Source organism: Leptosomus discolor, chromosome 20, assembly GCF_034619465.1.
Source record: "Leptosomus discolor isolate bLepDis1 chromosome 20, bLepDis1.hap2, whole genome shotgun sequence".
Lineage (NCBI taxonomy): Eukaryota > Metazoa > Chordata > Aves > Leptosomiformes > Leptosomidae > Leptosomus > Leptosomus discolor.
The window spans coordinates 2,068,664-2,092,723 of record NC_141410.1 but is presented as its reverse complement, the minus strand read 5'-3'; the positions used below and the strand labels follow the sequence as shown (position 1 = coordinate 2,092,723).

At 47.1% G+C, this 24,060-nt stretch overlaps 1 protein-coding gene across 2 annotated transcripts in view; it reads left to right on the top strand.

Annotated features, from left to right (window-relative positions):
- CDC42 (cell division cycle 42) overlaps window positions 1–14,237 on the top strand; it is a 28,642-nt gene extending 14,405 nt beyond the window's left edge. The window contains exons 3-6 of one of the 2 annotated variants that reach the window (XM_086476263.1): window positions 3,811–3,883; window positions 6,453–6,562; window positions 6,670–6,867; window positions 12,813–14,237. In XM_086476263.1, the coding sequence (XP_086332389.1) occupies window positions 3,811–3,883; window positions 6,453–6,562; window positions 6,670–6,867; window positions 12,813–12,902 (471 nt within the window). In that variant the 3' untranslated portion in view covers window positions 12,903–14,237. Of the gene's footprint in view, window positions 1–3,810; window positions 3,884–6,452; window positions 6,563–6,669; window positions 6,868–11,300; window positions 11,397–12,812 lie in introns of those variants that run through there. The other variant, XM_009955655.2, reaches the window with a different exon arrangement.
- Window positions 14,238–24,060: the final 9,823 nt, after the last annotated feature.

Genomic DNA, 24,060 nt, shown 5'->3' with positions numbered 1-24,060 from the left:
TCAGACAAATTTGGATCTGGAAACGCATCGCAAAGATGTTGAACACCTGCTGGTGAAAGGGTTGATAACCTCTTCTGCTATTATAAAGCAACATAAAAGAACAGATAGCCCCTCTGAGATGTCGAGTAGCTCTGCCTGATAGCTCTTTTGGAGCAGTTACTTCTTTATAAAAACGTCCTCTCTGTGTGGAAAAGAAGTTGTAATGAACATCATTGCCGCTTTTTGAGGTACTGGCTTTGCACGCTATCCAGAGATTTTTAACTGGCCACACTTGAGGTTTGTTAAGAGTAGAGCAGGCTTCCACAGAGTTAAGGTGTTTGTGTTTAACTGTAGATCAGGATCTAAAGATGAAAGGACTCCCAAACCTGAGAGTATTCAGGTTGGATGCAGTGGGCACTGTTAGGAACCTGAGGGTTGTGCTGTAGGCATGGAGACCTATGTTCATGTCATGGAGATCCTCTCACTATGGACTGGTAGGGAAGAAGTTGCATTTCAAACTGCGTTTTGCCATTCTTGAGCTTTTGAGAGTGGTGTCAAGTATCCTTCTGTGATGCTTCTAGGACAACCACATCCTGTGCTGAACCTGTGGAAATCTGCTTGCCCTATTTAAGCTATTCTTTATGGTCAAGACAAAATGAAAGGGGTCAGTGAGTTCAGGCAGTGATTGTTTCTATACTTAACCCTAGTGAAATGACCCTTAATTATGCTGAAAAATGCTATAATCTTAAAATATGTATTTTGAAAGCTTGTGAGTTTGTCTGCTGTCCTGCAGATGGTAGTACTGTCTGTAAATCCCTGCTAACATGCAGTGTGGAAAAGCCACTCAGAGTTACTTGCCAGTAAAGTGTGTTCAAGGTGTGCTAAGGCTTATTTATAGTGCCTTTTAAAACTGTCCCGTGTTTCTGCAGTAGTATTTACCTCTGAACCTTGTGGCTATTCTGGGGGTATCACAGGCCTATTTTTAATTTTATGTATGGCCTAGAGGTGTATTTAATGCTCTGGAAACTGGTAAGTAACCTTTGATATTTCAGCTAATACTTCTAGTAATAAATAGGCAACGAAATATAGCCGATAGTACTGTTGGTCCTAAAGTGAAAGGAAGCTGTCGGAGTCAACGAACCTTAATGTCCCCATAATGTTTGTGGCTGAATAAGGACCCTAGAGTAAAGTGGGCAGGACTTAAACTGCTTCACAAAAACATTTAAGCAGGAAGAGAACCTGGAGATAAAGTTCTGATTTTGAGAACCTGGTAAATACTGGTGGTAGCTCAAGGTCAGCATACTGACAAACACTGTGAATCCAGCTGCAGCAGTTACTGTGAAGTCTCTCTTGAGAGGAAGGTGGTACCCTCCTTCCGTGAGCGTGTGCAGGGGTACAGAGCACAAAGCAGTGAGTAAAGGTGGGGGTGCTGTGGCAAATTGGCAATGGTCTGGCTTCAAACTGAGCTGCTCTGCATGTGCAGGCTGCTGTAAACTGCCCGTGCTGCTGCCCTGCGTAGCTGCACTTGTGCAGCCGCGTGGCCAGCACATCAGTGGAGGATGCACCAGTTCTGACTGATAGATTAGTTTCTTTCACTCGGCTCTGTTTTACAGCTCTTTCTCTTTTTTGAGGATATTTCCCAGTGGGAGATGGGTTTCATACTGGTACGGCACATGGTTTGTCACCTGCATGTTTTTGATGTCATTGCTGTTCTCGAAAAAAGCAGCAAGGGACATGTCTGTGGAAAGGTGCTGGCAACATCTGGGCGGTGGCAGATCAGGTGTGAGTCCTGTAACACGGAGGCTCGTGCCACCTGCTGCAGTGGGCTGCCTGGCACTGGCAGGAATTGAAACTCTTTGTTGGGCTAGTTGTTGCTCTGGTTTTTAGCCTGTTTGGCACAACTGAGGGTGACATTGTCTGTGGATTGTGCTGTGAAGACTGTAGGTGCTAGGCTTGGAAGCTAGCTCTGTAACCCTGCACCTTTTCAATAGTGGCTGTACCTTTAAAAAAAAAAAAAAAAAAAGAAAAAATTTTAAAAAATATAATTTTGCAGATAGGGAGCTTAAAAAAATCACGATGGGGGAGGATGCATGCTAATCCCCTAAAGGGCAGCTACAAGTCGTGTTACTGACTTTCTGTTCACTGGGCGAAAATGAGGGGCTGTCTTGCGGGACTGAGCTGCTGCCCACCTTCTGACATCTGAAAGAGCAAATGCTCTGACCCTGCGCGCGGCGCATACAAGTTTCTTGTTCTGGACCTGGCAAGAGGTGAGTTCTCATCCTGACCTCTCCTGTGGAGTCTTGAAGTAGCAGTCACGGCGTGTCAGACATGCTCTGTGGAATGGCTTCTGCCTTCCTCCGGCCTGAAGGTCTTGTCTGTAGCTGGACACTTTCTGGGGTGTTCGGTAAGGCAAACTTGGTGCAGTGGGTAAAGGGTTGGGCTGCAGGTAGTGGAGACAATGGAGAGATCTCTTGCAGTCCTTTAAAATCTTGGATGCTAATCCCAAGTCGTATGAGAGGTGGATTTATGCTTCTAGCTGATGTTCCTGGGGATATGCAGCATGCTGTGGCTGTAGCTGCTTTCTCAGTTGCTGTGAGTTGTGAAAGGTTGAAAAAATCAACGTAGTGTCAGGTATTGCTTTAACCAGGACTGTCAGGTGGAAAGGAGACAAATCTGGACTCTGGGCAGTTCAGCTCTGAAGTGCTGTCTCGCTGGTCTTACCTCAATTTTTAGTGTTAACAGATGCATGTGACTGCTTATTTCTCCACATCCTTCCCTCCTCACTTCCCTGAAAAGCTTTTGAGATGATTGCTGGCCTCTTTAATGTTGCAGTTAACTTCAGCAGTGGGAGCTGCTCAGGCTTCAGTTTTGTGTGGAAGCAGAGCTTCCTCGTTCTTACTCGGAGATCTCGGTTGTCTCTGAGAACCTTGCAGCACAGTCTGCAGGGGCAGGGTGGTTGGTTTTGTCTTTTACAGTGGGAAGGTGCTTTCTATCTATTGCAGTTCTGAAGATAAAACAGTTACTGTAGTTGAGGATGCTGACCTCCGACAGTATACTCCTTAATGCTGAGCCTGCGGGTGCTGAAGGAGGCTGCTTCGGGTAGCTCCTCATGCTCAGCTGTTAGAAGTTACTGGGTGAAACATTTTGACTTTTGACCTGTGTAGCAGGTCTGCCCTTGAGGACAGGGCTCTTGTGCCAGGTGCCGTATAGGGCCCATATAGCTTGGTCTTCTGAAGCTGCATTCTTGCTTTAGATTGAGAGTAAATTTGACACAGACTGATTTTTGACCAACTCTGTTGTTTCCTCTGAAGATGGAGGATAAATTCCTGTTGAAAAGATGGACTCTGTAGTGAATTCCCTACGTGTTCAGAAAGATGAACTTTAGAGGACTTGGGTCCCCTGAGAAGAAGCCCCATAGCTCTGTGCCCTGCAGCGCAGTGCTGAAGTGGGTCAGTTCTGTCTTTGTGGGGACATGTTTACTGTGTCAGACCGAGTGTGAAGGTTGAAATTGCTGTGGCAGTGTGGGAAACCTCTTTGCAATTACAGGCAAGAGCAGTTGCAGGTGTCTTGCTCAGTGGCCTTTACCCTGCTATATGCAGTGGTATGCCTGCGGTGCCTTTGCTTTAGATACCTCACGGAAATGGCTCGTGAATCCCTATTCCAAATTGAATTGTCCTGTTAACCGCCTTAATGGCAATAGCACTGTATGTCTGACACCTTCTGTTGTCCTGTGCAAATGACTCTTGTACAAATCAGAGAGGTGGTCTGGCGAGGTGAGTACAATGGTGTTCTGAAAGCTGGCTTAATCGTATCCTCTTAAATGTGTTTCAGGTTTTTGATAACTATGCTGTAACAGTGATGATTGGAGGAGAGCCTTACACCCTAGGCCTCTTTGATACTGCAGGTGAGAAATGAAGTGCTTGTGTCCTTGTGTCATTGTGACTGCCCAAGGTTTAGCTGAGGTGATGTTGCACATGACATACTGTTCGTTCCTTTTTTTTTTTTTTTAATGAAAGGGAAAAACCTTTCTTGATTCTTCTTTCTTGACCTTTGGGGAGTTGCTAAGTCGAGTTCATTTAAAAAAAAAAAAAACAACAAAAAACAAAAAACCAAAACCAACAAAACAAAAAACCAAAAAAACCCCAACCAAAAACTAAACAACCAAAAAAACCCAACCAAACAACACCCCCCACACAACCTCCTTTTCTTTTAGAGCTGTTTTATTTGGTGACACCAGAGGACCAGCTTCAAACTTTCACCTCTAATCTAGGGGATAACTGGAGGAAATGGGGTTTCTATTTTTTTTGGACAAAATTTAAGGAGAAAATTGTGTTGAATAAAATATGTGGATTGTATGTGTGTTTTGTTTAGTAAATAGCATATTTTTGACCAAATGTCAAGACAGAATGACTAACATCAGAACATCTTAGATGTGTGTGGCATGTCTCTGCATTCTTAACAGGAATGAAGTCGGGGTGTTGTGTGCAGTTTCATCAGCCCTCTCGCTGTGTGCTTTTTCAAAATTTAAAAATAAATCTGCAAGCTTCTTTGTTTACGGCCGTTAGACTGTATCTCAGTTTCTGGCTGGAGAAATGTGCAATGATTAAACAGCTACTGCTTTGCATATGTGAAAATTTAGTAAGAAAGGGTAGAAACTGGTTCAACTACTGGTTACCCCGTCCCCAACCCGTAACGATACCGAAGTGATATGGCAGCGTCTGGTATTGTAAACTGTCCTTCAGGAGAGTCCTTCTAGGGGGCTTAGTTGGTAAGCTGTTACCTAAAATTGTTGTGATAGAACTTAAACTGTTTCCAGCTGTAATCTTACAGATGCATCATTAATGTCTTATTTGATTAATGAAACTGTCTTATGCTTCCAGTTAAACATTATAGCTTCAATTAGCTCTTCACGTTCTTCTCCCAAATGTGATTTGTGTGTTAGTTATTGCAGACCCCCTAGTTCATGGATAAGGAGTTAAGTAGAGAAGAGAGGCTCCTTCCTGACACACATCGTGTAGGCTGCTGTAGGGACCAGTGCTTAGCTGGGTCTCGGCAGTAGCGTTCTGGTACCTGCACAGGTAGAAGCTGTGTTGGGTCCTTCTCTGCCTGTTTTCCTGCTCTGAAACCCCTCTGGGTTCAGGCTCCGGGAAGAGGTTTGTGTGTGTAGATACACATACCCACGTGCTGTCTGTCAGCGTAAGTGCAGTAACCCATCTAGTAGTTCTGAAAACTTAGGAAGTGGCTTTAGTGCGTGTAGGTGACCACACACTTGTGAATATAAAGGTTTTCCTTTTGGAGCTGGGCTTTTGTTCTTTAAAGGTCACCTGCTTTTTGCTAAACAGTAGCCAGCACAGGTTACTGACAATGGATAAAACCCCTGTTACTAAGCGTCAAATTAAAAAATAAAAAAGTCTTTGTTTTGAGCTTGTGCTGTGAAGACTTTTGGAGTAGTCTGTTAATTGCAACGAGACATTTTGGTCAGTGCTTGGCTCCTCTGTGTCCAGCCAAGCATGATAGCTGTAACAAGCTGTCTAGACCTCCATCTTCAAACTGTAGATCTTCCTCCACTGAGATGTCCCAAGCGCTGAGTCGGCTCCTTCAAGATCTCAGAAGTCGTTGTCCTGTATGATAGGCAAGAGAGCAGCAATTGAAATCCGAGGCGTTTTGAGCAAGCATTTCTGATTTGGTTGCCAGCAAGTACAGCAGCTTCTTCAGTGCTAGGTTTGCTTTCTAAAACACAGAGTGCTACTGAGTTGAGGAGGAGGAGGTTTAAGTATGAGCTCGGGCAGAGTTGGGCTGGTGGGTCGGTGCCTGTGATGCCCTGCAGGACTGCCTGCTCCCTTACAGACCCAACGGGAAGAGCCTGGCTTCCTCTGAAGCACAGCCTGCCCTGGGACTTTGGTCCCATTTTAGGGGAATGCTGCTGGATGGCCTGAACACGCTCTCACTCGTAACAGAGAAGCATCCTCCAAGCAGTAAGAGAATGCTGCTAAGTGTCTGCAAGCATGAGTCAGAGCATCCTAGTGAACAAAACTGCTTTTTTTTTTTTTAATCCGAACTTAAGGGTTTTTGCAGGGTAATGAAACTTAATGGCATAGTACTTCTAATGAATGGACTAGGTGCAGAAGACCTCATCTATAACCAGATCAGTGTGCTGCAACTTTTTGTTACAATTGAGGAAAGCCTTACGCAGTCCGAGGATGTTAGAGCTAAAAACTTACTAAAGTGTACTCCTGTCAGGCTTCCCCCTCTCCTGTGACTTTAAGCAGCTCCTTGTTACATAGCAACTGAATGAATTCTGTATTTGAAAATGAGGGTCTTTGAATGTTTGGGTTCAGGGCATGGGTAATTTGCTTAAGAGTTAGGATTAATCACAATAATGCTGTTGTGCTGGAATATGCATTCTAACCACCTGTAAAGGGCAGTATTTTATTGTCTGGGTCTAATACAGTGTTAATTTTCTCTTCTTCTAGGTCAGGAAGACTATGATAGATTACGACCCCTCAGCTATCCACAGACAGATGTATTTCTGGTCTGTTTTTCAGTGGTGTCTCCTTCTTCTTTTGAAAATGTGAAAGAAAAGGTTGGTCGAACTCTGCCTAAAAGGGGAGCTGCTGCAGTGGTTTCAGAAACATGTGAAGAGTTATCTTAGGTGGTTAGTAACAAATATTGTGTCTTCTCTGTCTTTAGTGGGTACCTGAAATTACTCACCACTGTCCAAAGACTCCTTTCCTGCTTGTCGGGACCCAAATTGATCTAAGAGATGATCCCTCAACAATTGAGAAACTTGCCAAGAACAAGCAGAAGCCCATAACTCCAGAGACGGCTGAAAAACTGGCCCGGGACCTGAAGGCTGTCAAATACGTGGAATGCTCTGCACTTACGCAGGTGAGGGTTGGTCTTTGACCTTTTCTGCTTGCTTGTATTCCATGCTTTTTTTCAGTTGCAGGGAAAATCAGCTCCATATGGATGTGAAAGGGTATGAGCTTTGTTTCTGCTGGTGACACAGGAGCTTTTTCTTTGTCCTGTTGTTCTAAAGCACAAGGAGCTGGCAGTGGTAGAAAGAAAATCAACCTGTGGAGATTAGGCATAGTGTAGAGGGGTGATGGAGGAGGATGTGCTCTCTCTGTTTGCTTTTGTGTTGGAGGAAAATAGCTATTGAAAACTTTGAAAGTGCATTATGAACGATAAGTGGGTTAGGACACAGAATGCTACTCGCTACTGAAGAGAGCAGGCGAAGAAAAAACCTCTCTGAAAAGTAAGTTCTGGTACTCCTGAGACTAGAAACCTTCATACTTGTGAGAGCTGCTTTCTCTTCCTGTGGAGTTGGTGGTGAGCCATGTTTCCTGTGCCTGCCTTAAGACAGAAGTTCTGTGAAACAGAAAATAAAAATGAAATAGTTCTCAAGACATAAACAAGGTCATGTTGTGTGAACCAACTTGTGAACATGAGTCTAAAGCCAACTAAACCAGCTCATTTGAGGCCAGGAAACCTGATTATCCTTTCCCATTAAGTTAGGAATATTAAGGTGTGGTGAATGGGAGCCATTGGCTGGCTAGCTGGCGTGCTGCCTTGACTTTGGGTGCCCTGGGAACTTCATCTTGTGTGCCTGCCCTTGCGGAATTGACTACAACTCTTAACAATTTCCTTAATGCTCTTTTGTAAAGAATTTGTCCCTACCTGATGTGTGTGGCAATAGGGGTGCACAGTATCAAGTCCCTCCCCCTTTGTTCAGTCTTGTGCATTCACCTCTAGTATCTTGAGCACAAGGCTTTATTGCTAAACCCCCTGAAGGCCGAAGTTCTGCTTATCTTGCACCTTGTGCCCAGGTTGCATGTTGACTCTTCCGTTTGGGATCGTGAGACTCTTTTGTAACAAAGCTTTGCCTGACTGTTTGCTGAGAAGGAAGAGGCTTTTGATGGACTTGTGCAGGACACTGGCACGAGAGGTGGTGTGGCAAGGCACGCTGCAGTTCATCCTGGGAATTCCTGATGGAAAGGTGGTCTTGGCTGTGCTTCCTTACTGCCCACGGGCAAGCTGAGGGTTGTTTGTGCTTGAGCTGTAGTTCTCTTGGATCTGTTGAGTTCCAAAATAGTATTTTAAAAAAGGTGTCTGGTACGTCCTGAATACTGCTCCTAACTAGGCTGTAGAGCCTGCTAGTTGGATCAATACATACCAGGACTTTTTGTCCTGTATTACTCACTGAGACCCTTTCCTCTGTAGTCTTAAACTTGCCTTGTTTAGTCTGCTCAGATTGCATGGAAGCACTTGGAATTACCAGAGTAAGAGCTGATGTGATTTTAAAAATGTCAGTGTTTATCCATTCTTTTTATTTCCAGAGAGACTAAACTTTATCTGTCGCAGAGAGCGGCTTTGTGCCCTTGGAAGCTCAGCCTGAATTTCTTCCAGAGCACCCGTTGATGGTTTTAGGAACCAAGAATAACCTGAGAGGAGGGTTCAGAAGCCTTCTCACCTGGGAGGCTAGTCGGTTTGCATCTGCTCTGTTCTTCCTTCATTTGTTGTTGACTCCCCTCACAAAACACCTTTTTCCTCACGCTTTCAGTAATAGCTGCCAAACAGAAACGCAGATTATCTGCGAAGGGTTGTTTGAAGTTCCCAGCAGTGATCTAGCTGGCAGCTTGCTAAACGCAGAAGTCAGCTGGCTTTCCTAGCCAGGAGGGTTGTTTTCCTACCTGCAAGGCAATGTTGTAGTAGCTGCTTTCAACTGGAGCTAGACTCAGCTGGGCAGTTCAGTCTCTCTTTACCTTGGCTTCCATCTACACTGTTCACCTCAGCAGTCTAGAGTGGTGTTTTCCTTCCCAACTAATTTACAAATTATTTTGACGCCACAGTAGCAAGTAATCATAAAAGCGTGGAGCCAGGGCATGGTGGTGTTTTTTTTTCCTGGGAGGAAGAATTTGCTTGTCTGTCTGGCAGAGTCGATGTTCTGAAAGTTCTAGGTGTGTGGTAAGAGGCTGAGTTTGAGCCTTTTCTGTAAAGACGGAGTATCTTCTCCTCCCTGAGTCTGGATGACGGCAGTGCTGAGGAGTCACAGAATCACAGAATGTCAGGGGTTGGAAGGGACCTTGAAAGATGATCTAGTCCAAGCCCCCTGCCAGAGCAGGACCACCTAGAGTAGGTCACACAGGAACGTGTCCAGTCAGTTCTATCCTCCCTTTCCTCAGGTTTGGAATCTTTTTGTGATGAAGACACTTCCAATGTCTGTCTTCATCCTTTCTCTATAGAATAGTACCCAATATCACTGTAAAAAGTGGGAAACACTTTGCTATTAGGAAAGGCTGACTGATAAACAGACTCAACTAAAATGCTCGTTGCTTCCGCTCCACTTATGAGTTAACTGTCTGAGCGGATTTTCCGAAGCTCAATGCTGGTACCTAACGCAAGGGAGAACTTTGAATTCGGTTCCTTTCCCGTGCCCTGGTGCTGGGTTGACAGTTTGACAGTCAGATTTATAATGAGTCTTACACTCTCGGTGCACGGAGGGGGTGGGGAGTGTGAGCTCAGCCTGGTCCCCGGTGCAGCACAGGAATATCGATGCCTGTGTGCTGCTGGTATCGAGCACAGTTCCCTTCATCTGGTTACTCTCGCATCACCCAGGCTTTTAACCTCAGTCCCACTTTCACAACAATTTTGTCCCTTTCCTGTGCTTTTTTTCCTCCTCTTCTCAGTTTTTTTGATGGGTCCTTCAAAACAAATCCCAAATTCTGTTCTCCTGAGCAAATTAATTTCTCCTGTGCAAGAGGAAAACAAAAGAGGAGTCCCCGAGTAGGAGATTAAGGAAGCATGTTTTCTTGACTCTTGCCCTGCCTGGGCTCTTAATCTATCTAACAGTACATAATTGAGTTTATACTACAGCCTTATTTTCGCAGAGAAAGAAAATCTAATTAGTACTCAGACTTCACATAGGCATTATTTATCTGAAGTCTCTAGCTCTTTGGTCAGCCTGGGTTGCAACTCATTAAAAAAAAAAAAGTTGCCAGGGAGGATGTACAGAATGATTGTACCTACTAATTTCCTTAACTTCTTTTCTTTCAAGTATAATCTTGCATGTAACATGATCGACTTAAATGCTTCCAGATGGAATTGCCTTAGAGATCTCCCATGTGTGTGCTTCAGTAAAACAAAATTAAAGCCTTTCTGAAAGAGATATATCCAGTCTAACCTGTGAGGGAGAAACCAGTTACATTTGAATGATTTTAAAAAAAATAATTTTGTAAAGACTGCAATTGTTTACAGGAAGTAATTTAAACTTTTCAATTTGCCTTTAGCTGGGATAAAGCAGTTCGTCTGAATTTATGAAGATTGCACTCATGACAGTAGATTTAGGCGAGTCCAGTTAGCATAAACTGAGCCAGGTTTCACTTCTGGTGTTCTGTGTAACTTGGCGGAGTTGTGTGGGAGTGGTAACACACTGCAGTGTTCCTGTTGTGCTTATGGCAAATGCAACGCATGCTTCGTGCTCCCGTGTAATCCCTGCAGACTCCTCTGGTGTTGAATCTTGGTTATTCCAATCCTTGCGCCGTTTTCTGTCTTCCCATGACTTGAGTGGTTATACTTGCTTTGGTAACTAAACTGAATAACTGAAATGCACCATTTCCATGCTGGCTTTCAACGTCAGAATAGCAGCACTGCTAAGGTACTGCATCGCTTCTTAAAAGACTGATAGCTGATGTCTGAAGATGACAATGGCTTACCAGAAAGGTACTGCTTCAATCCCAGATCATGTTTTCCCAGCCATCTGGAGATCTTCAGTTATTCAGGGGCTGAATTCACAAAGCAGAGGAGTTGTTTGAAGCCTTTGCTCCAGACTGTGCCACTGGAGGAGCTGGGAGCAGTAAGTCTGTGCATCTGAGGTGCTTGCTTATCCCCAGTGGGTGACTACAAAAGGTTTACCTGACCTTTTGCATCCCTGTGGTGGGGCAAGCTGCTCTCTGCTGTGTTTATTCCCTGTAAACTCCCTAGGTGTATATTTAGCAGTTAAGTGGAAACCACAGTCTTTTGTGCGGCTCCTCCCAGCCCCGTGTCCTTGCCAGTTGCCGCTGTGTTTGTGCCTCTGCCCTTCTGGGTGTTCATTCTGTCTAACTTGGTCTGTCACATGCTCTGTCCGTCTTTGACGTTGACTTCTGGGTCATCTAAATAAGATTTCCTCCTGGGATCTACTTTGTTTTTTTTGCAAAGTAAATCTGTTTGCTGCCTCTGTGAATTCAGCCTGGTCTATCCTGAATGCTCTTTGTATCTGCTTGTTTTTCTCTAATCCTCTAACCTGGCTGCTGTTTTTTCTCCTCCCCTCTGTCTTGTAGAGAGGTCTGAAGAATGTGTTTGATGAGGCTATCCTAGCTGCCCTCGAGCCTCCGGAAACTCAGCCCAAAAGGAAGTGCTGTATATTCTAAACTTTCTCCTTCCCCTCTTGCTGCTGCTTTCTCTGTCCCACTACTGTAGAAACCTGGTTAAAACAATGAATAAAACCACCTTGATTGAAAGCTGTTGTGCCTGCTTACCATCTTAGAGCAACCTCTGTATTAGTTCTTGGACTGAAAACACTACTTAAGCTCTTTAGTAAAACGTTGTGACCGTGGAACACGAACTGGACTCGCTTAACTCTCTGCTGCTTGGGTTGCCAGATGTGGGTAGCTTTATAATTCAGGCTGTTGGGGGAAAGGATCTGGTTACGTCATTATTTAAAGAAAGATCAAAAGAATAAGACATGAAGTTTGATCTTCCTGAATCCAACTGGAAGAAACGATGCGTGTGTTTTCAATTTCTACTTGTGACTCTTGTTAACTGTATTTGCATGACAAAAGTACATGAAACAGTGATCTGCAAGTTACGCTGTAATGTGAAGGGTTTTCTGGTTCTCCTTTGTGCAGTGAGATGTTTTTCTGTTGCTATTGCTTTGGCTGTCTGTGCTGTAGTGGAGTATTTGTCAGTCCTTGGGGGGAAGGAAATATCAATGTACTTGCTACTGCTTTATGAACTGTTAAAATTCTTGCTTTCACTAACATGGTAGACCTCTTCATTTCAATATTAGATCCGTAAAGCCTGTTACTGTAAGATGTAAAGCTGCTTCTTACTATCATGCTTCTGATTTTTATTGTTTTAAGGAGAAAACATCAATTGTAGCTTGTCTTTAAATTTTGAAATTAAAAATTGCAGTTGTTTGTATAAATGACTGATGAAGCTTTATTCCGATTTGCACTTCCTGGCTTCAGTGTAACACGTAACGCAATGTGCAGTGCCCGCTTCGTCCTCCTCCCGTCTTGACTTCTCTGATGCCGTGCACAGTTTCTGGACTCTACCTGGCTGCTTCTGACGGTCGGGGGTTGGGGCTGGAAGCCTGCCCAGAGCGTGTACCGGACCGATCTATCGCTGCATGCTTGCCTTGTCTCTTCCTCTCCCCGACACACGGGTGTCTGCACCGCTGCACCCGGGGTGCTCCAGATCGAGCTCTTGCATTTGAACGCAGCACTCTCTGCTTTGTCATAAGCATGTGAAACGTCAGTAGCCAACTGCTCACAAAAATTGCCTTAAGGAAATGACGTTGGTATGTGTGTTTTGCTTCTCATGAAGTGTGCTGGTCTGGGCTCGAAGGATTCGCGTTCCTGTTCAGAAAACCAGTTGCTGTGCTAAGGAGCTGCTGACGGCAGCAGTGCGGCTTGGACAGGGCCTAGCTGGGCACAGGAGGCTCTGGGAGTTGTGGCTGGCAAACCTCGATCCGTCGTTAGAGGGCTTTGCTGCCACTTGGCTGTCTGTGGTTTTGTTTGTGTGAAAACTCAAAAATGAGACTGCCCCTTTCTCTCTTTGCCCCTTTTCAGAAAGGCCTAAAGAATGTATTTGACGAAGCGATATTGGCTGCCCTGGAGCCTCCGGAGCCGAAGAAGACTCGCAGGTGTGTGCTGCTATGAACGTCCCTCCACAGCCCCTTCTGCAAAGCTGGTGTTTGATGTCATATTAAAAGCAATGTTTAAATCAAACTAAAGATACAAATTTTAAAATTTGTTTTTCGCAATAATGACAAATGCCCTGCACTCCCATCTCCCCCACACGATCCCTGTGTGAGATAAGAATGTTAGTGTTTATTCCCCAGTGCCCCCTCAATTCAGTTAAACTAGTTAGTTTTGAGTAATTATATATTATCAGAAAACACTGATCAGTACTAGTTTTTTGTTTTGTTTACTGTTTCTAATTTTTTTGGTTTAAAATCCAGGCATGCTTGTGATGACTTGTTCTGTAACAGACTAATTCTGGGCTGTTTTACTGAAGCCTTGTCCCTTATGCCAGTCTGGCAAGACTTGGTTCTGGTTTCAAGAACTTCTAGGGCTGTTCTGCAGCCAGCCAGCAGCCTGGGTGTGAGCAGACTTTAGTACTAAAGAAAAAACCAGGAAAGTAAAATGTCCCAAGCTGGTGCTCCTCTAAGGAGGAGTGTAGAAGATGTATCTGCATCTCCTCTGAAGTTGCCTTGTATCTCTTCCCCTGGCTTTCCACTGTGCAGGTCATAAATTTCTACCCCACCCTTGTAAGTTATGAGCCTTAGGAATAGGAGAATCCTTTTCTCTGGATGCACCATCAGACTTGAAACTAGCTTGCCAGTCTCTTCCTTAATCTTTGACATCATAAGCTTTTGTCATGTGGTGAAGAAATAACTGCACCTTTTTAAGCATGCCCAACTGGTTCAGTTGGCTTTTAACAAATCCATCTTCTGCCAATCCTTAACTATTAGAGAAACGCTTACAATGACCAGCATATACACTGTTGTTTGGATGCTCTGAAAGGACCTGGTGTATGTTAAGACGAGTTTTGGAGCTGGCCCTGGTGGTGCATCTCTTGCTGAATGGCTTGGCATCCTTCAGGGAGGGGTGGAAAGACAGACCTATGTCAGTAGGAGGGAACTGCAGGGAGCAGTTTCTAGTGTTTAGTGTGGCACCATATAGGGACCAGTTAAGGGAATCCCCTTTTTCTGCATTTTGCTCGTAAGTAACCTTGAACCTGTAAGATGGGCTCCAGCCCGCTGAGGATTGTATGCAGTCTTCATGTGGGCTGGTTGCAGTGTCATAGGGATTTTACCAAAAATATATTTTGGCTTGCAAATTCAAAGTTTTTTAAGACTTAGGGAATCTTCTCCATCCTCCAAAATTCCAATTTCTTGTAGACTCATTAGTGTTGAACCAATGCTTTTTCATGTCTAAGTTCTTTGTATATGCATTCTTTTCAGATGTATTAAACATAAAGTATCTTCACAAGCCTGCCTGAGGGTAGTTATTTCCCTTGCCTTTCTCTTGAGTGTGAAGGACTTGTAAATACGGCTTTTATCCCTTGCGAGCCCCACTCTTCTCCTTGCACGTTAGTTTGGGTCTTTCCCTAATGCTTAAACCTGTCAGCTCCTGTCTTCCCTCATCTCTGCTGCTGGCCTCAGTGCTGTCAAGATGGCTCTGATCTTTGGTGCAACGTCTTTGCTGTCATACCCAACTCTGAAGAGAGGGCACGGTGGTTCTTAATGAACGGAATGCTCGTCGTTGTGCGTGTTCTCAAATATTAAAAGTTGGCTTTTGGGGGTTATTTGGCTCTTGTATCTCTGTTGTTAGGAAGCTAGTGGAAGTTTCCTGTGGTTCCCTGTTTATGGGCCGATAGCAAAGCCCCTAAAGGGACAAGTGACATCATACCTATCTCCCTCTCAAAACTGCACAGGATTTATTACACCTTTTTGTTAATTCTCCAAGGAAATGGTGAAGTCTTACGCTGTTGATGCATAACTTGTATTTAATCATTAAAACACATTCCAAAGAGCCTCATTAAAGGTAATTTTTATTTTAAGAAGTGGGCTTGTGGGTGCTGTAATCCAAAAGCTCAGGGTAGAATGTGTGATTTTCACTTTTTTGTGATTAGTGCTGCTGTTCAACTTTGCAGTTCAGTTTTTAATTGCTGTCTTCTGTGGGGAGGCTTGGCCGTAGGTCTGTGGCTTGCAGTTGAAAATGCTGCTGGTACTCGTAACGTTTGGTGACAGCTGAGCGTTGGTGGCTGCTCCGTGTCCTTACAGCAGACTGAAATGGGCTTCTGCACCTTCAGATAGCTAAACCTAATTCCTGTGTCTAAAGCCAGCAGCAGGACTGATGAAGGGGTTGCCTGCATGAAATCGGGCAGGAAGCTGCCTGTGAAGTGGAGGGAGAGCCCTTTAGGACTTCTGCTTTAAGCAGCAGGATTGCCCTGTCAAGCTTTTTCTGTCTTGGGTGCATCCTTACATGGGGGTTGCCCGTAGCTATCTGGTCCCTCTGCATATCTTCTTATGGCAGTGATCTCTGCCAGTCCTTTCATGCAGGTCCATTTGGCTGAGCAATAAAGTCTGTGCTGTTAAATAAGTGCCGTGAGGTTAACCTTGGCTCTGGTGGGAATCCTGGAGGTGCTGAATGGTGGAGAAACATCCTTTTTGTAAGTGCAGTTCTGCTTCCTTCCTCTCAGTGCTGCATTAGCTTTGCAAAAGTCTGTCTGATAGTTCCATGACTTTGCTAGTACAAAGCTGTCCCAGTCCAGAGAGAGGAAAAGGTGCCAGAACTGGTTAAACAAGCTCAAACAGCTTAGCTTGTGGGCTTTTTCACACCATGCCTTTTTGTCTGGAGCTCGGTAGTGAGGTCTCTCTGAAGCCGAGTGTGTGAGCTGTGCTCTGTGTTGCCAGGTTGTGTGAGCCTCTGGTCAGAGCTCCATGGTGACTGTCCCCCTTCCTGTGTGAAGGCATGTGAAACAGGGGCAAAAGCAGGCAAAACCACCGCGCTCTTCCTCTTCTGGGACTGCTGTTTTCAGCTAGCAGATTGGAAAGCAAAGGTCTTGGAGGCAGGTGGGAATACTTGGCACTTCCCTTGATGCTAGTGTGTGGTATGAGCTGGGATTGCCTCGTGTTACTGCTTTTACAATAGGGGACTTGCCTGTCGGAAGAGGCTCCCGCAGCTCAGCGCTGTTTTCCTGCTCACCAGTGGGGATTCTTGAGCTGCCCCCAGCAGCTCACTAGCACAAATTGTACCTGAGGTCTGGGCTGCTGCTTAACCGACTGCTATGTGTAGCAATGGTCTCCCTTGTAAAAGGCCAGAAATATCTGAGGGAAAGGCATCTGAGAGTCATATTAAAATTACTTTAAGGACTGAAGACTGCATGGATGCTGAAGAGCAGCTTCTTGTTTTAATGGCTGGGACACCCAGCGGTTTCTTAATGAAGTCTTTTGGTTATTCATGTAACTCTTCTACTCAACAGCCTCATCTTCCTGCACAAGGAGTAGGTTAGTGATTTCTGGGTTTCACTTGTCTCTCATGTGAACCTCCAGTTTCTAATACTGAATCAGTTTTGCTTAAAAGCAGGTAGTGAGCGGAGCTCTTGCTTCTGTTGGCTACTCCAAACAAGTGGATCTGTGTCTGTAGCAGGTGCTTGTTGTCTCTGAAGCAGTGATCGTTCCCTTTCCGTGCCTCGGCTGTGTGTTCCTACACCATCCTTCACATTATCTCCATTAAGCTGTGCAGGAAGACAATTACATCCGCTAATTGCACGGAAATATCTTGCAGAATACTTTCCTGCTGAACTGGTGGGCTCTGCCACCTGTTTTCCTGGTCAAGCTGATGCCAAAATGACTGCAAGGGAGGATGTAGGAGAGCAGATCTGGTGTAGAGGCTTAGGGAGGAGGTTGGAGTGTGCACACAGTCTGACCAGTTCAGCTGTATTGGGTAAACACACGTAAGCTGTGGTGACAAATAGCATGAATCAGTTTGTTTTCCTACTGCACTGTTGTCAACAGAGTTGAAATATGGAAATTGAGGACTATTGGCTGAAGAGGCGAGTACTTAATGTGGAGAAAAATCCTGCCTGTCTTGTAAGGGACATACTTGCATCAGAAATCCAAAACAAGAGGTCGGATTCCACGGTTGATGACTGGTGGGAAGAGTTCTCCAGGGCAGCAGTTGCTTTCTTGAGCAGGAGATAACTTGAAGCGCACCCTTATGCTCCGTCCCTCCCTTGCTGATGTAGTTAATAGGTGGAAACGTCCCACTGTGTATGAGCTGGTCTAACTAATCCTGCTGTCTCTGTAGCTTCTGGGGCAGGCATGGTCTCTGCCTGGCTGCTGTAACTCAGACTGGAGCTAAGATTGTGTTAAACTGCTGGTGGCTGTTCTTTCTCTCCACGCTACCCTGCACTGTGCTATCAGGCACGTGTTGGAGACATGAACTTTTTCTTGCTCTCCCTTGCCTGCTTCCTTGTGGGGCAGTGGGAAACTCTTTCGTGCCTTGGAAGAAATGGTGCTGCTGAACCGCGTGCAGCTAGGGTCCTGTTAAGCGTTGGGAGGTCAGTGGGACAGGCTGAGCTCTGTGGCTTTCCCAGGAGGATGTTCATCTGCTCAGCCATATCCTTTGCTCCTCCCTCTCCTTCCCAGTAATGCACTATTCTTGCCCTGAGCATACTTACCACACCAGCAAGGTGTGGCCCTTGTTAAAAGCATGGGTAGGGTGTCTGTAAGGAAAGATGAGCACGTTTGATAAGACCTCTGAGAGAAGTTTTTTTTTTTGGAGCAACTCTATCTTTACCAGCACCAGTGAGTCACTCGGGCTTCTTAGCAGTTTGTTTCACAGCATTGTCCAAACCGTGGTACACCACGGGGCAAATGCTGGCTGTTGCCTGAAAGGCTTTCCAAGCAGTGTGCTATCTCACCTGACCTGGGGGTGGTCCTCTTCATCGTTTACTGCCTCTGCTTGGGTTATGTCTGCCTGCTCTTCCTCTTTTAAGGGACTCCAAAAGGGGGATTTGACAAGGTGCAGCTACTTTATTGTTGGGTCAGGTTGATGGGTAAATCTCCAAGTTGTCTGTACTTGATGTGCTCTGTTTCACATCCTGGAGTGTTTTGAAGTGTGCTAGTTGGATTGGTACTTGGTAAAATGTAAAGGGATGTTGTCCTCCACCAGCAAATGGAGTTTGGGTCTTTGGGACCTGGCTGGAGTTAGTTTGAAGGGCCCCTGAACAGCGTGCAGTGTTGCCGTTGGGTTTCACTGGGCAGATCTGCTCCTGCAGTCTGCTGTTCGCTGCTGTAGACGCAGCTAAAACCAGACTGATGATTTTGGCGTGTTCCCAAGAGGCAGCAGAGTCCTCTGTTACTTGGCCACCATCTAGGTCTCACTTTGCAGCTGGTAGCAGCTGCCTGCTTTTAAAAACAGTCTTTGAGTGGGATTTGCGAGAGCTGTTGTGTCAGCGCTGCCCTGACCCTGCCTTCCTGTTGCCTTAACTTACGTGAACCAGCCTCTCTCCCACTGTGCAGCTCTTTCATGTGGGGTGCTTCTGGGGTCCTGTGCTGGGGAGGTGCACTGCTTTGCTTTCCCTTGCTGCCCGTACTCTTCTCTGCTTCCTGAGGAACATTCCTCACTGTTGTTCCTCTTCAACCCCTGGTTTCCTCTCTGAGGACTCTGCAAGTCACCATTTGGGTGCTTGGAGACCTTCCTGCTAGTGAGCAGTAAAACAAATAGAGAAGATCAAGCATGAAAGAGGAAGGTACTGCTTCAAAAACTGTGAAAAATAATCCTGAAGTGATTAACTAAGAATAAATTAGTTCTAGCTGGTGAAAGGAGCAGGCCCCCGCTCCTGGCAGTGTATTTCTGCTGGTTTTGTCACCTTAGTCCCTTTCATAAGCTGAATCAGTTCCCGAAACCCAGCTTGGGAGAAAAGAAACCATGAGCAGGGAGTAGTTGGTTGGCTGCAGAGCTCCTGTGAACTCCTGCCCTAAATGACTTGGCCAGGATTATGCAAGAAACTGGTAGCAGGGCACAGGCTTGAGCTCAGCAGCAAGGTTATCTCAACTAGAGATCCTGCTGCCCTGTTGTAAACACACTGGCGAGGCCAGGACCTCCTCCCTCTTCTTCCCTTGTAAGCTGCTGCCAGCTGACCAACTCCTCACTATAGTGAGGTGAGATAAAAATATCATTTATCGTGGGCTTAGACCAGGATAAAAAGCCTGTATAGGAAAGAAATTTGCTTTAGCTCCAGCAGAGGAACCTGGATGAGGGGCAGGGGAATGAAACTCCTGATGCTGCAGCAGGGCTTCTGTCTGGTTTTGAAGACTCTTGGGTATAGATTCTGTTTTGGTTTTTTTTTTTTGGGTGGTGTGTTATTTTTTTTTTTTTTTTTCCAGTCCTAGCCTTGCGCTGCTGCCCTCTGCCTGCTTCTCAGCCTTGTCAGAGGTTGAGAGTAACAAAGGCAGTGTATTTGTCTGATCACTCCCTAATCCAGTGGTCCCTGGAAATTAGTAGAGTCTTTTCTTTACCCCAGGGAGCTGTTGGGCCTGAATTGTCCAGGTAAGCCATGAGAACATACTGCTAAGCACCAAATTGACACAGACCCTCTGCGGTGTGTGCTGGCAGGCCACTGGGACTGCTGTGCTCCGTTTGCTGAGACATGAGCCCTCGTCTCGCCACACCTGAAGCCTGTCTAGAGGGCAGAGAGTGTGTGGTGGGGTGTCTTACAAGTCACTGTGGGGCGGCAGCTGGGCCAGCAGGTTTCAGTGCTCAGAACGGGATATTTAAGTGGCCCAGCAAATGGTTATGTTTCAAGCTGCCCTCTGGTGGTTTCAGCCAGAAGGACTGAGATGAAAAATCATCCTGTGTTACTGACGTCAGCCACTCGTAAGAGATTCTGCAGCAAATTGGACCGAGCGCTCCCTGCACCACACCCAGGGACCTTCCGGAGCTGAGCCACGCTCGGAGCAGGAGCTGGCAGGGTGGGACATGGGGGACTTAGTTCCAGCAGCCCTCTGGGCTGCTTGGATGGCCTGCGGTGGTGCCTGGGTCACCTGTGCTGCTGATAAAGCCCGATGAGGGACTAAATCAAATCGGCTGTGAGGGTCACACAGCTTGGTATCTATCTGCATGGGAAGTGACTGGATGTTTTGGGGTGAGGTGGTGGAGTACTGGAGCAGGAAAATGCAGGCTGAAGGCCTTACAGCTGCTTCTTCATGGGCTCTCTGATAAGAAATGGGTTTGAGCTCTAAAGCACAGGTTTACAGTCACCTTTAATCCTTTGCCGTCAGTATTTGTGCTGGGATAAGCTACATAAAATTGGACTTGATATTTATGAAGTTTCTGACTTGTAGACTTTATGCGTGTGTGAACATCCTTCTGTTAGTTTTGAGTTTCCAACTTTCCGTTGGGTTTGAAGAAGTGAGGACTCTGGTTGTGTGGTGCAGCCTGGGGTTACTGCCTGCACATACGGGGAGTGTGTGTGTATCTGCTCGCTCCTCCTGTGCCTCTGCTTGCTGCCTCTCTCAAGCTAGAGAAGTGCCTGTGTGAAAGATGTAGTTGTAAGTGTGCGAGCAAAAGGCCTAAACCCCACAACACCAGGAGCCTACCGGTCCCATCCGTAGTCACTGGGGATACTGGTCGGAGCTGGATGAGCACCGTGCAGGTTTGCGTGGTCTGTCTACCTGTTGTCTGATGGGTTGATAATTCCCTGGTAGCAGTTACAGTGGATGAGCTGTGTGAAAGCGTAGGACATCTGCGGGTACCGTGCCGACATCCCAGCAGTAGAAGAGTTGCAGGCTTTGCTGCTGAGACGTCTGGCTCCTCTCTTTCCTGAATAAAAGTGCTTTCTGTACACGTCCAGGATACTGAAAACCTGCCAACGCTCACCATGTGGGAGGGTCAGCAACTCTGATCTTGGGGTGATGGTGCTCGCCAAAGCACACCCGTGATTGCATGGGAAGGGGGTTTCTCTCATGTGCATGCAGAGGGGAACGATCGCTTTATCTGTGATACAGCCCTGCAAACATGGACGGGTAGTAAGCAGAGTGCTGCATATGTCCCCCTTGAATTCAGCATGGGTTCTATAGAGTCTAGGGTGCTATTTCTCACATAGATGTGACCTCCCCGTGCACCCAATGACTTGGATGCAGCTAGAGGGAGCTTACCCAGGAGAAACTCACAGCTCTTGACCCTTCCTGAATGTTTTGGGAGCATCAGTTGGGTGAGGAGGTTCCCTTGCCAAGAGCTGTGGCAGCAGCGAGGCAGGTAGGTATCTTGCTCCCTCCATGATGCTCTGCTGGTTTGAACGCATTCCTCTGCCCCTTCCTATCAGGTAGGAGCCTTCAAAAATTCCTGCATCCCTGCTCCGCAGCTAGTCCTGGTTTGGGTCATTTGTTTCCCAAATCTGATCCCTCTTACCATTTTGGTTCCCCCAAGGGGAACTTGAGATGCCAGCACAGCGGAGTGTGTTTCCCAGAGCCATCACCAGAGTAATCTGCTACTTCTTGATGGTTTCCAAGTTGTTTGCTGTCCTTCATCCCCCTGTCCCAGTTCTGGGCTGTGTAACTTCCTTGCATCCAAGGGTCAGTGTAGGGTGGGAAGCAATTCCTTGTAACGGCAACTGTGGGCACAAAGTGGGGCTAGTGCGGGCAAAACCAGCAACATGAAGTGGCGGTTGGAACCTTGCAGCGAGAGCGCCTTCGCACCCCAGTTGAGAACTGACGTCTTCCAAGCGAGGTAAGTGACTGCTTTGGCCCTCGAGGAGCGTTTCGTCCTTCTCCTCAACCATGGTCGGCTCCTTCCTTCCCGCCCTGGGCGCAGCGGGGGTGGAGGGCTGTGCGGGGTGCAGGGGGGACGGAGCTAACAGCACGTGAAAGGCTTGCCCTGGGAACATGCTCTGGCTTCTTCCTTTCTCCAGGGGAGCGTCTGACTCGGGCACCACTTTTAGAAACTGCTGAGGCATCGTCCTGGCAGCCGAGAGGCTGTTGCTCGTTCCCTGCGAGGAGACGCAGGGGAGGGGTCTCCGGGGCACTCCTGTGCTGACGGGAGGTCTGGCTGTGTCCGAGCAGCGGGGGACAAGCTGCTCCGCTGTCTGAAAAGCAGAAGCGGGAGGAGGCAGAAGGGCTGGTGGATGGGGGCGGGCTGCGGGACGGTGGCGTGATTGCTGCTCTCTGTTTTCATCCGAAGGTTGGTTTTGAGGCGTTGGCTGGCCCGCCCTGGGGCACAGCATCCCTGTCGTCTCCCAAAGTGGTGGCAGTGTTGGGATGCGTGGGTGGCTGCTGAGGTCGCTGCCGACAGCGGGGATACTTGGCAACCCAGGAGGTGGTTATGGCAGATCGTTGGAGGCGTTCAGCACTGCTTAGGAGTTGGAGCCTCCGGTGCCAGCAAAGGGTGAGCTAACAAGTATTGATTCAGCCACAAATTTGTCCTGGCCCTGGGTCCGATCCTGGTGGAGGATGGGGTCTGCTCAGCTCTCCAGGCACAGTACGCTGCTGTGTAACAGGAACTGGACACTTGGTGGCTTCTGTAGAGTCAATTGGATACTGTGAGCATAACTGAGGTGGCACTGCAGCCTCTGCTGGCTGGCAGGATTTGCCTGTGCGTAGCTCTGAAGCTTGTCCTTCATTCAGTGTAACTCACCAGAGCGTGTAGCAGCAATCGCAGCTTTCTAGCATCCAAAGATCTGGCTCTGAAGCACAAGAAAAAGCCTTTCTCCGCTCTGGTCCATTTCTCCACTCACGTTCCACATCGGGAGCGGGACTCTGGGGGTAAACCATGCAGGTATTGCTTGCTGTAGGCACGTTTTTACAGCACTTGCGGCGTTTTTTGGATTTTAGGGGCAAAGAAATGAGCCCACCAACCTCTTTTGAGGATGGCCACCTCCGCATCTCAGGCAGAAAATCGGGGCTGCTGCACTGAATCTGCTCTTGGTACCCAAGCTATGCGAATGCTCTGAGTATCGCACACCTGATGCCTGTGGGAGACCAGCAGCCCTCAAGGCTGATGCGGGTCTCCGCTCTGCCTGGCGTGGAGAGCATCTGCGGTGCAGACTGGCATCTCCTGGGAGCTCTGCTCACTGGTGTGGGGTGAGGCAAGGCCAGCCCTGTTGGTACCTGGGGCTTGAGAAGTACTGCCTTCCGTGTGCAGGCAGGGATTTAGCCTTCGCTGCCTGTTTCGGGCTCACGTGGAGGCAAGGGCAAGCCCAAGCTGTGCATAAGTCATCGCTGTACAGCGGAGCTGGCGTTGCTTAGCACAGTGTTTGTCCTCTGATGGGACAGGAATCCTTCCTGCTGCCCCTGGAGGCGGCAAGCTTTTTTTTTTTTTTTTTTACTTCCTTTGAATTAATGAAAAGAAAAAGGGAGGGAGAAAAAAAAAAAGAAGAAAAATAAGTCTCTTGTGGCAAACCAGAGCCAATCGTCCCAAGAGGTGCTTATGAACCTGGCACTGACTGATGTTTAAAGCCCTGTTAAAATAAACCTTGAAATGTTTTGCGCAATATATTTTTCTTCCCTTATTTGACAAATACTGATCACCCTGATTTGGTATGTGCTCGAATAACAAAGATGGTAATTTGTCACCTACGTGCAGTGGGGGAACGTGCAGGGACAGAGGCGGCTGCAAGAAATAATCTGGGATTTCTCACGGCTGCTCAGCGTGTGGGTTGTTACGGCCCATGCAGCTAACCTGACGGCGGCGTCCCGTCAACAGCCGTGCTGTGCCCTTCCTCTGTTCATGGCAGCTTTTCCTGGGATCAAATCCAGCATCTGGGATGGAGATTTTCCATTTTCCTATTCACTCATGTTCCTGTCACATGCAGGATGACTGCGGCACCATTGCTAGAGCTGTGGATGAAGCTGGAAGGGACTGGGGGCAGCAGGGTCTGAGGGAGGTGGTGCAAGCCCGGTCTCTGATGCGAGTGGATCCTGTGGGGATAAGCCACAGGGGGGTTATATCTGGGGTTATGGGGTTGCAGGGGTGGGCAAGGTACCCCCTTTTCTGTGGATGCTTGTTGCCTGCTCCTCATGGGCTAGTTGGCAGATCTCTGGTGACCTGAAAGGAGCGGTTTGGGACCAGCCTGGTTTTTCCAAAGCGGGTGTCACTGCTCCAGTTGATCCCAAGTGAGCCCTGCGCTGCCACAAACTGTCCCTGGGAGGCTGGAGGAGAGGAGGGGAAAGCTCATGCTGATTTCCCTCTGCCTTTCCTTCTCCCACCAGCAGTCTTCTCCCATGCCTTGGTTCCCCACCTATCTTCCCAGTGTCCTCTGACCCTGTTCCTCTTCTCTGTGGTACCTCTAACCCCTTCCACCTGTCTC